This window comes from Lutzomyia longipalpis, chromosome 1 (assembly GCF_024334085.1).
Source record: "Lutzomyia longipalpis isolate SR_M1_2022 chromosome 1, ASM2433408v1".
In the NCBI taxonomy this organism is placed as follows: Eukaryota; Metazoa; Arthropoda; class Insecta; order Diptera; family Psychodidae; genus Lutzomyia; species Lutzomyia longipalpis.
In genome coordinates this window covers 1,958,066-1,973,221 of record NC_074707.1, presented here as the reverse complement: position 1 = coordinate 1,973,221, position 15,156 = coordinate 1,958,066, and the positions used below count along the sequence as shown (strand labels likewise).

Below are 15,156 nucleotides of genomic sequence, written 5' to 3'. Positions count from 1 at the left end.
TGTTGTGAATTTTAGGTAGGAAATAGATGAAAAAATAATTATTTGCTAAAATAAAAATTTATGGGAAAAATTTAAATGAAATTTAAAAATCTTTAGAATCAACTAATGTCTTCATCAGGTACTACAAAAAAAAGAATTTTTCGATAAAATATAAAGAAAAGGCTCAATAATTATGAAAATTACTACGAAAACTAAAAAAAAACTTTATTTCCCTACAAGAATTTGTCAAAGTTTCTAATTAGAACGAAACTGTCTATTTTTCAAACAGAAAAATTGATTTTTTTCTGATTAGTTTTTTATTAAAGGCGTTTCGCGCTTGAAGACACCTTTAAAAAAAAAGATTAAAAAAAAATTCTTAAGGACAATAGTTTTTCTTATTAAAGGCGCTTCGCGCTTGAGGAGAATTTTATAATAAATAAATTTTTTTTCCGACGCAGTCGGAAGGATTTATCCTAAAGCATGAAAAAAAAAGTTCTTAAAGCTATGCAAATTCACAAAAATAAGCGCAGCTCAATTGTGCATTTTTAAAACCTGTTGTCCGTCCGCTTCGAATACCTAAAATGCTTCGAAGCTTCGAATATTTCAAAAAGCTTTGAAGCTTCGAATATCTAAAAAAAAAATTACTCGAAGCTTCGAATCTTATTCGATTATTCGAATAATCGAAGCATTTTGAAAACGAAGCAGTTCTTTTGCAGTGCTTCGATTTTTTCTCAACAATTCGAAGCATCGAAAAATTAGATTTTTCGGAGCCCTAATTTCTAATTTCCTTTAACACAGATTTACATAGTATTTTTTTTTAAATCGCGAGCTCTGATGAAGAATTATCCAGAAAATTCAATTTTTAACTAAAATTTTTCCCTTAACTGTATCTATTCATGTTTTAAGCTATTTTTATGCTCTCAAAGTAAGAAAAAAAAAAAGCTAAACGTACTTTATACAGTATAATAGAAAGATTCAGATTAAAACGGAAATAACCTTATTTAGGACAGATTTTTAAGTATATCATATTTAGGACTTTTTTTTAAAGAAATTTTAAACAAGCAATAAATATCAATTAAAAATAAAAATCCTATCAAATGCGGCGCCTGATGAAAATCCGTTGAAATCAATTGAAAGTCTACATCAAATTGTTTAAATGAATTATTTTTATAATGAAATCTCAGAATCAAGATCAAATTTAACTAAAAAACTATCATTTTCTATTAAACTAACTCGCAGCCACTCAATTTTCTCGTTCATTTTAGACTTAAGCTCCTCAGTTCTCATTAAAAAGATTTTTAATTAAATTTGAAGTCCGGAGAGAATGAGTTTTGGGCTCGCCGGAAGCGTGGCTGGTAAGAAAAACTGTGTCTAGAAAAACACAAAGATTTTCCAAGCTTTTGACAGAACACTGTCTACCTTGCTCAGGGGCTAAAATTTGTGAATACTTAAACTGTCTAAACTCCGTCATTGATAATGAAAAAATACATCATCAAGATGAGCCGATTTTTCTTGATCTACGACGCTTCCGGCGAGCCCAAATCTCATTCTCTCCGAATTATTCAACGTCGTCCCTACTAATTTTTTCCACAAAATGACTGATTTATAAAAAAAAGGAATAATGCTAAACAAAAGCCTGATTTATTAAGTTAATTGAGCCATAAACTTCTGCTTGTGATTTATAAGAAAAGATTTTTTTTAGATCATATTCATCCCTCAATTCTCAAGAAAAAGTACATACTTTGCATATTAATCAAATATCAACGCAAAACCATTAGCCCATTATAAGAATCACAGCTTGGGTAAGATTTCTGGGTTTATCGTGTAAAAAAAGAATTTTTCATGGAACCCAGAGAGTGTTCCTTGTGAGATTTTCTTTCCTTCTCCTGATTTGTTCCGAGAGAAAAAAAGCCCGCACAGAGGAATAAAGAAAAAAAAAAAACAATAAAGGGAGATATTTGAGGAAAAAGATTCGATAAGTAGCTATTCTCTCTCATTTTTTCTTCTAAAAATAAATTATAAATGTGATCGTCTTTTATCATTTTTTCTCTCGTTTTGCTTTTCCTTGTAAATTCATGGTATTTATCATTATCTCTCTCACCCTCTCTCCTGGGGGAGCTCTGGGGAGTAGTAGTGTTGTGAGGGGAGGTGATTGAAAGTCCATCCGGGAGAATTTCCTCCATACAGCATTGTGCAAGAGAAATTGGGATTCAAATCTTTTTTTTTTTACTGGGATTTTGTCCTACCTTGCAGCTCTGCCTTTTCTGCTGTTTTCTTCCTGATTTTCCATTAATTTGTGTGCCTTTCCGGATGTGCGCTGACACGAAGTTTTCTGTGCGCTGATGAAGTTTCTATTTACTTCCTCATCAGAAGGAAATGACTGATTTATTGCCGACCAGAGCTTGAATGAGAGAGGGGAGAGGTGGAAAGAGAGATGTGGACAGTGTAGGAGGGCATCCAGGTCAGAGGAGACTACATCTCGAGAGCCAATTGTGGGGTTTTCTCACAGCTTCTGCCTCCTTGAGTTTATGGCCCCCCTTTGCAGGATTATTTGCTTCCTAAAATAACAAAAAAAAAATTGAATAAATTGTCAATGAAGAAGGAAGAGGAAAAGTTGACGCACCATTCGTTTTTCCGTTTTCGCCTTAATATCCCTGGCAAGTGTGAAAAAAGCCTCCTCGACGTTTATCTTTGCCTTTGCCGATGTCTCCATGAACTTAATTCCATACTCAACAGCCAATTGCTCCCCCCGATCCTTCGTCACCTGGCGCTTCTCATTCAGCTCACATTTATTGCCCAGCAGCATCTTTTCCACATCCGCCGAGGCATTCTCCTCGATGTTTCTAATCCAATTCTTGATATTCTCAAAGGATTTCTCCTGTGTGATGTCATACACCAGCATTATACCCATTGCTCCGCGGTAGTAGGCAGTGGTTATTGTCCGGAAACGCTCCTGACCCGCTGTGTCCCTAAAATTTTGTTTTTTTGCAGAGAGAAAAGAAGATAATGCCACGACGTTGAGAAATCAAAACAAATTCGTCACAAAATCCCCTCCTTGTGACCACACTTTCCACATCTTACCATATCTGTAGTTTAATCTTCTTGCCATCGAGCTCAATGGTGCGAATCTTGAAGTCGATTCCTGCAAGAGAGAGAAAACAAAACCCGAAAATTGTGATTTCCCCGTCAAAGGCACTCATGCGATTTCCACGGCAATTTTCCCACAGACGCCCCATCCCCAGAGCCACCCCCACACAATGGATGCGTCACCGAGAGAGCAGCTGGTGCCCCCGAGTCTACTGCACCCACCACCCCCGTCCCGGCCCGTCGTCAGCCCGGAAATTTTCTCCATGGAAAAAAAAGTGACGAGACGAATGAATCAACCCGGACTCACCGATAGTCGAAATGAACGTGGTATTGAAGGCGTCCTCGGAAAAGCGGAAAAGTATGCATGTTTTCCCAACACCAGAGTCGCCGATTAACAATAATTTAAATAAATAATCGTACGTTTTAGCCATTATTTTCTTTGCTAAAAAAAGGAATTGTATTAAAAGTTATTATATATATGTTGCACTGTCAAATGTCACCGAGTTTCCCCACACCCACCACAGAGGGGCGCCACAAATCGCACCATCTTGGCATTTTTCGTTAAGTTTTCTTGACAGCTCTTTCCAATCGCGATAAATATCCGGTATGTTTGCTCTTGTGTTCCATTCTCGAAAAAACTACAAAAATTTCCCAATATCACGAGTTTCCCAAGGAAAATATGTCGTCTGTTGGAAAGTTGAATTCCCAGTGCATCCTCTGGGGAAAGAGGATTGTGAAAATCCAGTGGGAAATTGCGGATGATTGTGGATTTATGTTGGATTCCTACCTACTTGGCCATCAAACAAATCTCCGTGGAAACTTTAATTTTCCATCAATTTCCCTGCTAAGGAAGCCCCAAGAGGAGCTTTTCACTCCTAGAAACTTCCTTCCGAGTGAAAACTGCCAAGAATTTGAGGAAATCCCAGTGAAATCAAGGAAAATCTCACGTGTACATAACCTAACTTTCCGACAGATGACAAACATTCCCGGAAACTCAGTGGAGAGATTGTTTTCTTTGTGATTAGTGGATAATTTGTGTTTTCTTGTGCTCCCGGCAGATACTAAGCTACAATGGCAGATGTTGAGAAGGCAACCAAACCCAGCAAAGCTGCCAAGGCACCTGTGGCGGCAAAACCTGAGAAGAAGGAGAAGGTACACACTTCCAGGCCTCGTCGTCCAGCACGTCTCTACGCCAAAGCCGTCTTCACTGGCTACAAGCGTGGTCTGAGGAATCAACACGAGAATCAGGTTATCCTGAAGGTAAGAGAATCTCTTTGCAATTCTTTCCCATATTCCTGGAAGTCACTCTAAATGTTTGCTTCTTGTCCAGATTGAGGGATGCCGGCGGAAGGAGGATGGGCGCTTCTACATTGGCAAACGCTGTGTGTACGTGTACAGAGCCAAGACGCGCCAGAGTCTGCCCCAGAGACCCAAGGAGAAGACCAAGATGCGCGCTGTCTGGGGGAAAGTGACACGACTGCACGGAAACACCGGATGTGTTCGTGCTAAATTCCGCAGGAACCTTCCCGGTCACGCCATGGGACACCGCATTCGCATTGTGAGTTTTTCCTTTTAAAATTATTGTCTAATTTTTTCTAATAATTGGTTTTTTTTCTCCTTTCAGATGTTGTACCCATCCACAATTTAAGTTTCTATAACTTAATAAAAAACAACTTTCTTGAATGAAAAAAAAAAGGATTTTTTATTTAATTCCGTTCATTGGTTTATTCAGCAGATGATTAAAATTATTAAAATCGTGTTTGAGGATAATCAGAATGTTTATTTTACAGAGAAAACAATTAATTTTTCATTTTCTCAGTCAGCATTTTTTTGAAAGAAAAAGAAATTTTTAAAACGATCCCTTTAAAAAGTGCGGAAAGAATAAAAGATGTTTGGAAATGTCCATGGAATTTCCAATGTTTCTCCATGAAAATGAAGATCTCCAGTGATCTTTCTCTGTTTGTTTTTCAAACCACAGCTATTGTAAATTATTCAAATCTCTTAATTTAATAACTGCCGACCTCTGATTCGGCTTCCGTGGCTCGCTTGGAGGTGTCCTTTATCAGGAATCTCTCTCTTCGATGGTCCTTGTGACTGCTCCTCTCTTGCTCTCTCCCCTCTTCTGTTTTTGCTTTTGTTTTTACTCCTCTTTTGCCGTTCCCTGGTGGCTCGGCTTTGCTTCCTGATCTTACGTCAGGAATGCTTTCTTTTTTTTTATTTTCTTTCTTTTCCTTTTTTTTCTATCCGTGATCCTAGGCAAACTCCTTCTGAACCCAGGACCAGCACCATACATTCCTTTACTGGAATTTTGCTGGCCCTTACTTTTTCCATTTCAGCTCTGCCGAGAAACTCTCATACATTTTTTTAATTTGTGGGGAAAACTTTTTGCATTGTATAATTTCAAGTGTCTTGTATATAAATATGTAAATTGAATGTAAATATGAATTCTCTGGCATATACAACCAGTGATCCGAGTTTTCTGCCGTTTTCTCGGTGAGGTTGGTAATGAAGTCGTCGGCAGACGCAGAAAATGGAAAAAGAAATAAACAATTATCTTATCTATGAAACATAATTTTTTATTTAGGGAAAGACGGTAACTTGGCCACTTTGGCAGTCATTAAAGGAAATATCTCAAGTATGGTAAATGCTAGAAAATCCATTTCTCCACAGTTTATACTTCCCGTAGGGATAATCTGGGATAATCAATCGTACCGAGTTTGGGTAAAATCCGATAATAAATTTTCTTTTATTTGACAAAAATCATTTTTTTTTTCACTTTTTCAAGTGCTTTTGGAATTTTGAGAGTTCGTCATTTTCAATATATTAGCTGTGTTTCTTTCAGACACAGCTTTTGTGTACCGAGCAAAATCGAAAGTCGTCAGATCGGGCTCAAACTTGGGATGAGCACGAATTAGGGTCCCCACATTCCAAAAAACGTATGCGCCAAAAAAAAATTTTTCCGGCCGGCCGGCCGGCCGTCCGTCCGTCCGTAGTATAACACTAAATTGCGAGAGAACGGTAATAGATAGAGACTTGCGGTAAACGGCAAAGTTTAAATATCGACTGGAAGACGTCCGATTATGAGGTCAAATTTTACCCCCCACCCCCCCGTCCGCCATTTTGAATAACCTCAAAATTTTGTTTTCGCTATATCTCAGCCCCTATTATAGCTAGAGGTCTGAAATTTTGATATGTTGTAGGGGCCATCAAGACCTTTCCAACGATACCTCATTTTCGAAAATCGGTCAAGCCGTTTAGTCAATATGGCCGCCACAATTTTTCATCGAAAATCGACCATAACTCGAAAACGGCTTGACCGATTTTGATCAACCCGGGGTCAAATGAAAGATCTCAACAAACCCTACAACTTTCTAGAACATACGAAGTTTCAAAAGTGACCGCTAGGGGGCCAAAAATCAAAAACAAAATTTTCGATGAGTTTTCGATGAATATCTCGAAAACTCCATTATCGATTTGCTTCATTTTTTGATATGTTATAGCTGACTATATTATCTAGGTCCATGCCAAAAATGAAGAAAATCTATGTCGCCGTTCTCGAGATATAGCCTTCCAAAGTTAGCATGTCATATCTCGGGTTCTACAAGTCCGATTTTGATCAACTCAAGCGCAAATGAAAGGTTTCGTGAAACCCTACAAATGTCTAGAACATTGCAACTTCGAAAAATGACCGCAAGAGGCACTAAAGTCAAAAACAAAGTTTTCGAAAATTTCGAACTCGAATATTTCGAAAATGCCATTATCGATTTACTTCATATTTTAATATGTTATAGTTGAGGTTAAGACCTTTCCAACGATAGCTCAAACTCGAAAATCTATGGAGCCGTTCCCGAGATATGGCGTTTTAAAGATTTCTTGGGGGATGACTTTTCTACTTTTCCCGACTTTGCGCGTATTTAAACAAATTCGCGTTCTAGTTTGCTCTCACAAAATTGGTACACTGAAAGAAACACAGCTCTCGTAAGCTTGGTCAGCTTACCCGTACATTTTTAATGCTTATCCTGAGAGATCTCTACAAAAGTTGGAATATTTTTAGATTATGTAATATCATCCAAAACATTTATTTATGAATTTGTCAAGTCCGCTAGATTGTTAGGAATAGGGGAAGTTGAGTTTAATATCCAATGGTTCACTAAGAAATCACAGCTACTGCATACGAATTAGCTTTCACGGCCATACCGTTGAGAAGATCGGATGGGGCAAGTGAGGTGAACAGGTGAAAATGGGAAAGGAGAGAGAAGCATGGGAGATCCCATGTGCTGGAATGAGAGAGCACTAGGTGACGAATGGAATTTGATGTCGTTATTTGAATCACTGCATTTGCCAAAGAAGTTGCTTTCAGTGTTTTTGGTCAATCCGTTTTGCAGTGTGCTCAATAAAATTGTTTTGTTGGTTTGCAAAAGAAAAACTCACTGAAAAGTTGGGAAAATGGGTGAATTTTCACCCTAAAATCCTACTTTGTGGATTTGTGAACATTTCCAGGTGGAAATTCAGGTGTTTCAGTATCTTTTCATCCACAGGAGTCTTTCACTTTTGTGGGCTTCCTACGAGCGCAGTCGAGCACGGTAAGAGTACAAAACACTTCTTTTAGGGGAGAGCGGGGCTAAAAATGTCTTAAATCTATATATTACATAGTTAATTTAGAAGAATATAATTTATTCTTTACTTGTATAGGGGAGACCGGGGTAAAAATAGTCATTTTGGAATTTTCAAATGCCAATTTCTCCCAAAATATAAATCGGAAAAATCGGAAAAAATTAGGGTGCAAAGCCTTACCAACCTATAATTTTTGACAGTAATTTGGAGGTTATCCGATCAGTACTTTAGGAGTAAAAAATGAAAATAGATTTTTGGCCCATTTCCCAAACTTTTGCGTATTGAGAAAAACGCGTTTTCCGAAGTTTTCCTTCAGCAATTTTCCAATCTGATAATTTTTTTCACTAGCTGGGTTACTACAGAAAACATTGCCAAGGTGTATTCTTCAATAACTTTTAATGATTTTTCTCTACAATTTTTTGAATCAAAACATACCCCTTATGGTAGATCTAGTCATCCCATGTAAATCATATGGGAGATCGAAATTTTTGGCATATTTTCTATTCATTTGTTGCAAAATGGCGTGTTTGAGAAAATCGCAAAATTCTCTGTTTTAGTGCGTATAAAAGTGAAATTCCTTGTCGCGGATCAAAAGGTGAGAAGTTTAGCTATCAACTACTATCAATCTCTCAGGTGGAAAATCATTGAAAATGTCGGAAAATTCGACCGACTTTATTTAGCCTACTGGTGACTATATTTACCCGCCGCGTTTAAAAATAGTCAGAAGCGGAAGGGTTTAGGAAAAGCTCGAAAACTCATATTTCCCGTGGAGATAGAGAAAAGTGGTCTGAGACAAAGTTGTAGGCCAGGAAATTTCCTATAAGATTGACCTATCGAGGAAATTTTCTTGCCCTTGGAGAATCCTGCACATAAGGATTTATGCAAATTGACTATTTTTACCCCGGTCTCCCCTACTTCAGTCATATACTCCAACACAAAATAAAATGAAAAAGCTCTACCTCAATTTCCATCGCCTTTATCGCAAATATGAAAATATTAATTTTATTTCATTGGAATTTACTTAAGTTCTGGAGGGAATTTGCCACTGATACTATCAATAAAATTTTCCAAGTCGCATTTCCAGGAAAAGTTGGCAATATTTTCACGCACGTGCCTCGCCAATAAATAAGCTTAAATAACATTCTATTTCCCCTCTATGGAAAATAAGCAAACCCCAAAAATAGTACTTCCCCGTAGAAAGATTTCACCTGTTTCCCTGGAAAAATTTCAACATAATTTAAGAGAGAAGAAAAAACAATTTGGCAGAATTTTCCATTTGACGGTGAACAAGTTAAATGTTTTATTGCCTTTTGAACAAATATTGAATGTTTTTTCGTAAAAAATTGAAAAACTTGCGATAACCCGTGCCTTTAGGCACAAAAAAATCAACTTTCTGCTTTATATATTTCAGGTTTCACTAATAATTTAGCAACTTATTAAAGTCTAATTGATGTGGAGGGAAAATACTGAATCATTAGAGGAACATTTTCTCTCCCAACACACCCGCCAAAGCAATTAATTTATTATTATTTTTGTTGTTGCAATTAAACTAAATTTTTCAACAACTCTCTGACCTTTCTCATTGAACTAATTAAAATTTTTTTTATCTGGATGCACTTTGTCCTACATCTTACAAAGTTTACGAAGGTTGACGTCAATCAAATCAGATTTTTATTCCAGGAGAGACATTTGCAATTTTTTTTTTTTTGAATGTTTGTTACACTGAACTTGTTTTATTTACTTTTCCCCTGAGAAAGTGCTCAACAATGAAACAAGAAATAAGCTTTCGTTGGAGATTCACAAGAAATAGTAAAACTTAATCAATTTCGCACATTGCTGCATCATTTTCAATTTACATAATTAATTACAAGTTAAAGTAAAATATAACTTTGTTGGATAATATGTTTGCAAGGAGAGGCAAGAAAAAACAACAAGAGATTATAAATTTTCACCTTCACATTGCATCAACAATGTGAGAGATTGCCATCTAAATTAGATGCAAGTTGAGTCTCTTCTTCATACAGTATCACCATCTGAAAATCTCTGTATTTACGTGTTTTTCACCACAGATGGGTTTTCCGGGAAAATTTGTATTAATAATTCTATTGTTGGATGATTTTACGACGCTCTTTGTGACACCTTTGATTATTCTCTTCTCATCTTTTACCTTTACTTAAAATATTTGGGTAAATTTCTTCTTCTTCTAATTCAGTCAATATTTTCCCTCTTAATCCATCCACATTTCCCTCCCCTATTGCACAATTTATTCGCCGTAAGTTTTAGTAAATTTACCTTCCATGTCCAACGTAATGTGCTCCAATATGTATCTTTTTCTCATAACAAGCCGACAAAATAACCTCTCTTGCCCACTTTATTCAATTTGTTAAGGTGAAAAAAAAAATAGAGAAAATATTCACCTAAGAAATTGCGTATCAAAGGCGAAAATGGTATAAAATGTAATCTCTAAAGACATACGAGTACAATTCAAAGTAAATTGCACTCTTATCTCTTACGCTGTTTTTTTTAGTTCCTTCTTTTCTTCTTTTTGTAAATTTCCCCAAATGTAATCAGAAGAAACAATAGAATTTAAGCGGGATTATTCTCTCTAAACTAATATGTATATATATTATGTAAATGATATCAGGTTGCAGTATTGCGCAACAAGATCTCACCTGTCGACTTCTTATATATTCTGTCTTCTGACCTTTATCATAAATACCTTAATTTGTCTTCATTTTGTTGTGGAGATTAGGAAAAGCAAGAAAAGTACAAGACCTAAATGTTTGGTATTCCCATATTTTGTAAAAGATTTTTAAAAAAACCATTAGAAAATCATTTGAAATTATAAGAATAATATCCGAGATATAAAATTATTCAAGAAAGAAGGAAAATCTGTGAAATTACAATTTTTCTTTAAATTAACAGGTTTAGTGGAATTTATTAATTGTGAGAACTTTTTTGAAGCTTCTTTGTACCTTCCAGGGCAGTCAAAGATATCTTGATGTTCCCAAAGGGTACAGAAAGCTTATGAAAAAAGAATTCTGAAGGAAATTCTAAGGAAAACCAAATTATTGATTTTTTTTCAAATTTTTTTTATTAAGATTTTTAAAAATAGGAGAGGATTTCCTTAATCGAACCCTTTGATGCCGATTCAGGATATTTAATGATTTAATTTACTTTCTCTTTTACAAAAAAATCCTCAATAAACTTTAATTTTTAATTATTGAACTTTTATAAAAACGTTTAGTACAATAAAGTCATTTATAAAAATCTTTTTTGAGTTATCCTTTTCTACGAGAATTACGTGAATAAAACTCCAGACAAAAATTAATTTTCTCAAAGATTAAATAAACAAAAATATTTATCTAACTTCTAGAAGAGATCAAAATCATTAATGTTGGTTAGAAATAATTGATTTATAAAAAAACGATCTAAAAAATAACATTTTATTTCCAAATTCCAAATATAAACTGAAAGTTCATTTATTTTTATTGCCAACTATTTAAATTTGTTTTTTATTAGTACATTTGTAAGTGAAAAAAAAACCTCAGAAATTAATTAAATGCAAAACATTTTATTTGCAAAACGTGCAAAGAAAGTCAGTTTTTTCTACAATTCAGTTTGAATTTACTATTAATAAATGTTTTGGAAGAGAAGAAATTAAAGTCGTTGAATATTCAAATTAATTTTATTCAATCAGAGAATATAATATTTTGTTTATTTAGCCTATAGTTTAGTTAGACAAATAGTAGCACTTTATCTTAATTAAATAGATTCCATATTAAATAGGTGCCTATTTATTTAATTTCTCTCTGATCGGTGATAAAGCTTTGAAAAATAGTGTCAACTGGGGTGAATAGGAGAACAGTTTTCAAGATTTGTTTTATCTTACTTTATACATTTGTGTCTATTCACCCCAGTTGAGAAGATTCCAAAGAACAAGATTTAATGGGAAATCTTCTTTGAGAAAATCCGAAAGATCTTATGGAGGAACTAATAAACAAATCAAATGAATTAAAATCCCCTTTTTATGAACTTTCCTTACGTTGCTGAAGTCCATTTTCAAATTAAATGAAGAATTTATAGAATGTCTTCAATAAATCATGAATTTCATCACATGAAAAGCAGTGTTTCAACCTTAATTAATTTCCCTCATTTGCCCCTCACCGTTTCACCATTAAAGTGATTTACAAGCGAGGATCAATATTGGGGGCCCGCTTATCTTGCGTATTTTGCGGTCGTATCGCACGCCAGCAAATCCTCAGACTTTGTGATGGACTTTTTAAAAATTAAAAAAAAAACTCTTCTTTCCCTGAACTCTCGCAAAAAAGTGATCTCATACGAGAATAAAGAAAGGTTTGTATTTTTTTTGTGAGAAAAAAATCGGGGGCGTGCTTTTACATATATTTTAGGGGAAATCGGGGCTATTTGGTGTAATTTTCAAAGAATAAAATTTATGAATTTCTAAATCTAATTATTTAATTTTAAAGAAATTCTTTAACTCTCTTTAATAATAAATTGAAAAAATAATTTAGCGGACGTTTTCCAACATTCTGTTGTTGTAACATTTAACCCCAATACGGGGCAAGAAGCTTAACTACACTAGAAAATTAATTTAGAAATAATTTTTTAATAGGAATACGTGTTTTATCGATAATACATAATTAAACTTAATAGATAAAAGCAATGATTAAGACATTCTGGCTTTCTTTTTATCAGCAATTCAATTCTTTTTTTTTTACAAAGAAAATAAAAGTTGGTAGCTTTGTTCGTCAAATTTCGTGAAAGGGTCGTAACTTCAATGCTTTTATATGGGAAAATTCACCTCCAGGCTCGTAAAATGGGGTCTCACCCCCAGAATCTTTCATTAACGTTTAAAGAGATACGGCAGTTTGATTTTTATTTCTCATAGTGTTTCAAGTAGCCCCAATTTCCCCTATACGTAGTGGACAAAGCGCAGGAGGATTTGCGAAATCTATCATGGCAAAATCCATAAAATGTCAATGCAGAAGCATCCAAATTTGCACGTTCTCTTGGACTTTAATCGTATTTTTTTCTCTTTCACACCATTGACGTACTTTTTGTGTGGAAATCGTGCTAATTTTGGCACATCCATCAAGTAGAATTCCTTCGAAAATTCTTGTTTGATCAAATGGGCCAAATAAATGGTGAGTGATAAAAATATAATACAAATTTATATTGTTATTAATCCACCTCAGTCTCTCTTTATGATCTTCCTCGTGCCGATCCCATTCACGGCATCACGCGCTTAATTTTTTTTCAAGCTCCAGAGAGGCGCAATTCATCTGGCGTGAAGTTTTAGTCATGTGAAAGAATCTACAAAAGTCGGGATTTTTCTGGAGAAATTCATGAGAAAATTTCAGAAGCTACCTAAAGAGAAAATTGAGCAATTCCACCCTAAATACTACTACTGTCAAAAATCGTTTTTATATTAGGATAATTATGAATTGATAAGACTTTAAATTTTATCAATGAAAAAACTTTGAAAAAAAATCTGTTCAAAATCTATAGAACTTATTTCTCTTCATACTTTTATTATAATGACAACCCCCTCAAAAGCAATTATATCGTCATTAAATTATATCATCAATTGCAAAAAAAACAACTTATGTGACAATGAAAGAAATATTATCGCACGAATATTCTAAGAAAATGATGCAAACTGAAAAAAAAATCTTTGTGTGAGAAGAAAAGATCAAAATGAATAAATTTATTCATGATACAGCGATTGGGGGGAAGCAAAAGTATCGCGCGCAACGGTTGGAGATAAATAAATCGCTGCAAAAGACGGCGAAATGGGCAAAAGGACGAAACGTGCAGACAATTAATCCGGAGATTGAGTAATAAAACACCGCACGGTGGAGATTAGGAAATCTCAAGAATTCACCTATTCCCATTAATTGAGAAAAGTCCCGCGCCAGATTAGATTTGACCATTTTATCGCAATAAGCACAACAAGTTCACAATCGTACCACAAATCAATCGTGCTGAGCTGAAAATAAATTTAGAAAAAAAAATCAGGTACCTAATCTCAATAATATTTTACCACGCTTCATTGCACTTTTCCATCTTACACCGTGGCGATTGGGTTAATTTTATTTTATATATAGAATTGGAGTTTAGTCACAACGCGTATACGTGTGCTAGAAATTATTTCCTTAACTTGATCACTAATTAATCTTATCAAGCTGGTGCTAAATGGCTTAAATAAATCCATATGAAAAGTAGTTGCGACGTTGTTTGATTTTTTTAGGCTGCGAGATATAATATTGATGTCGGGGATTTTCTTTCTTATAAATTTCTTAGAAAAAATTTATTAACCCTTGGAATGCGGAGCGGGGTCGTTGAACGACCCCAGCGCTATATTTCGTGCTATAACTCAATAAATATAAAAAATAGCGTTCCCATCTTTTGGAAATAAGTTGCTTGGTTATCTGAGGAGGTTGTGTAAAAATTTCAGCTCAATCCGACCACCACAAGAAAAGTTATTAAGGAAAATGTAAAAAAAGGGAATTCAAAAATTGGTGTAACGGTCATACTGCGGAAAATTTCTTAGAGCATAAACAACATAAAACATAATTAGAAGCATGTAAATGTGCAAAACAATAAAGAATATTCGAGAAATATTGCCATTTATTACGTTACGGGAAGTGAGGGGAATGTGGGGAAGAGTGAAAAAAAAATTGCAGTTGGGGTTAACTTTCTTGGCAAATTTCTCAAAAAGAAATTGTGAAAAATGAGTGAAAAATGTTTTTCCCTAATATCTCTTTTTAAGTGTTTTAGGGTAGCGAATTTGTGGTGTAGGGTGCAAGAGGACTATATAAGGAATCTAGAGGCACTAACCCGACAACTCCAGGTTGTATGTATAATTTGGGAGAAAATTGGCTTTCTTTTTGGGGTCGTTCAACGACCCCACCTTCGCATTCTACGTAACTACCAGGGCCTCCGCATTCCAAAGGTTAAAAATCTTATAAATTTTATCTTGAGATTTGAGTTTTTTGTAAGCCTAAATTGGGTGATCTTTCATGACCTAAGAGTTGAGATTTAAGAAAATTAAGATAGGTAACTAAGCTGAACCTTATCAACGGCAGTTATATTCAAATTAGAGGCTTCTTACGGAGCAATTTTAACGTATGACATTCCTTTTAATTTTTTTTCTAATGATTAACACGTTTAACATGTTTTTTATGTATCATCTTACATTTCTTTTAGAACGCTTAATGCTGCTTTTTATTTTAAAGTTTGATATTTATTCTTTTTAGCTGTGATTCTTTCTTGAAAGAAGCACAGCTTCTGTGTACACTCAAAAATGCAAAGTCGTCAGATCGGGCTCAAACTTAGGATGAGCACGAATTAGGGTCCCTACATTCCAAAAAATGGTGGCGCCGAAAATCTTTCCGGCCGGCCGGCCGGCCGGCCGTCCGTCCGTCCGTCCGGCCGGAATATAACACTATT

The 15,156-nt window shown here is 35.0% G+C and overlaps 3 protein-coding genes across 3 annotated transcripts in view; 2 read left to right on the top strand and 1 right to left on the bottom strand.

Annotated features, from left to right (window-relative positions):
* Positions 1-1,955: 1,955 nt before the first annotated feature.
* LOC129786520 (ras-related protein Rab-8A) lies at positions 1,956-3,594 on the bottom strand. The gene is made up of 4 exons (XM_055821607.1): positions 3,374-3,594; positions 3,061-3,121; positions 2,603-2,948; positions 1,956-2,537 (listed from the first exon to the last, which is right to left on the bottom strand). Exons 1-4 carry the CDS (start codon positions 3,495-3,497, stop codon positions 2,442-2,444), a joined length of 627 nt encoding a protein of 208 aa, XP_055677582.1. The 5' UTR covers positions 3,498-3,594; the 3' UTR covers positions 1,956-2,441.
* A 5-nt stretch (positions 3,595-3,599) lies between these two features.
* LOC129786539 (60S ribosomal protein L35a) lies at positions 3,600-4,761 on the top strand. Its single transcript, XM_055821631.1, has 4 exons — positions 3,600-3,670; positions 4,125-4,326; positions 4,397-4,624; positions 4,691-4,761. Exons 2-4 carry the CDS (start codon positions 4,138-4,140, stop codon positions 4,712-4,714), a joined length of 441 nt encoding a protein of 146 aa, XP_055677606.1. The 5' UTR covers positions 3,600-3,670; positions 4,125-4,137; the 3' UTR covers positions 4,715-4,761.
* A 2,644-nt stretch (positions 4,762-7,405) lies between these two features.
* LOC129786432 (uncharacterized) overlaps positions 7,406-15,156 on the top strand; it is a 49,458-nt gene continuing 41,707 nt past the window's right edge. Inside the window, exon 1 of the mRNA XM_055821459.1 lies at positions 7,406-7,649. The gene's annotated coding sequence lies outside the window, so the exon portion shown is untranslated. The remainder of the gene's footprint in view (positions 7,650-15,156) is intronic.

Bases quoted from the DNA above. Each gene is read 5' to 3' on its own strand.
- LOC129786520 (XM_055821607.1), bottom strand. From the start codon at position 3,497: ATGGCTAAAACGTACGATTATTTATTTAAATTATTGTTAATCGGCGAC. The intron at 2,949-3,060 runs GTAAGATGTGGA...ACAAAATTTTAG, and splicing joins AAGATTAAACTACAGATATG to GGACACAGCGGGTCAGGAGC. The intron at 2,538-2,602 runs GTGCGTCAACTT...TTGTTATTTTAG, and splicing joins CGAAAACGGAAAAACGAATG to GAAGCAAATAATCCTGCAAA.
- LOC129786539 (XM_055821631.1), top strand. From the start codon at position 4,138: ATGGCAGATGTTGAGAAGGCAACCAAACCCAGCAAAGCTGCCAAGGCA. The intron at 4,327-4,396 runs GTAAGAGAATCT...CTTCTTGTCCAG, and splicing joins AGAATCAGGTTATCCTGAAG to ATTGAGGGATGCCGGCGGAA. The intron at 4,625-4,690 runs GTGAGTTTTTCC...TTCTCCTTTCAG, and splicing joins TGGGACACCGCATTCGCATT to ATGTTGTACCCATCCACAAT.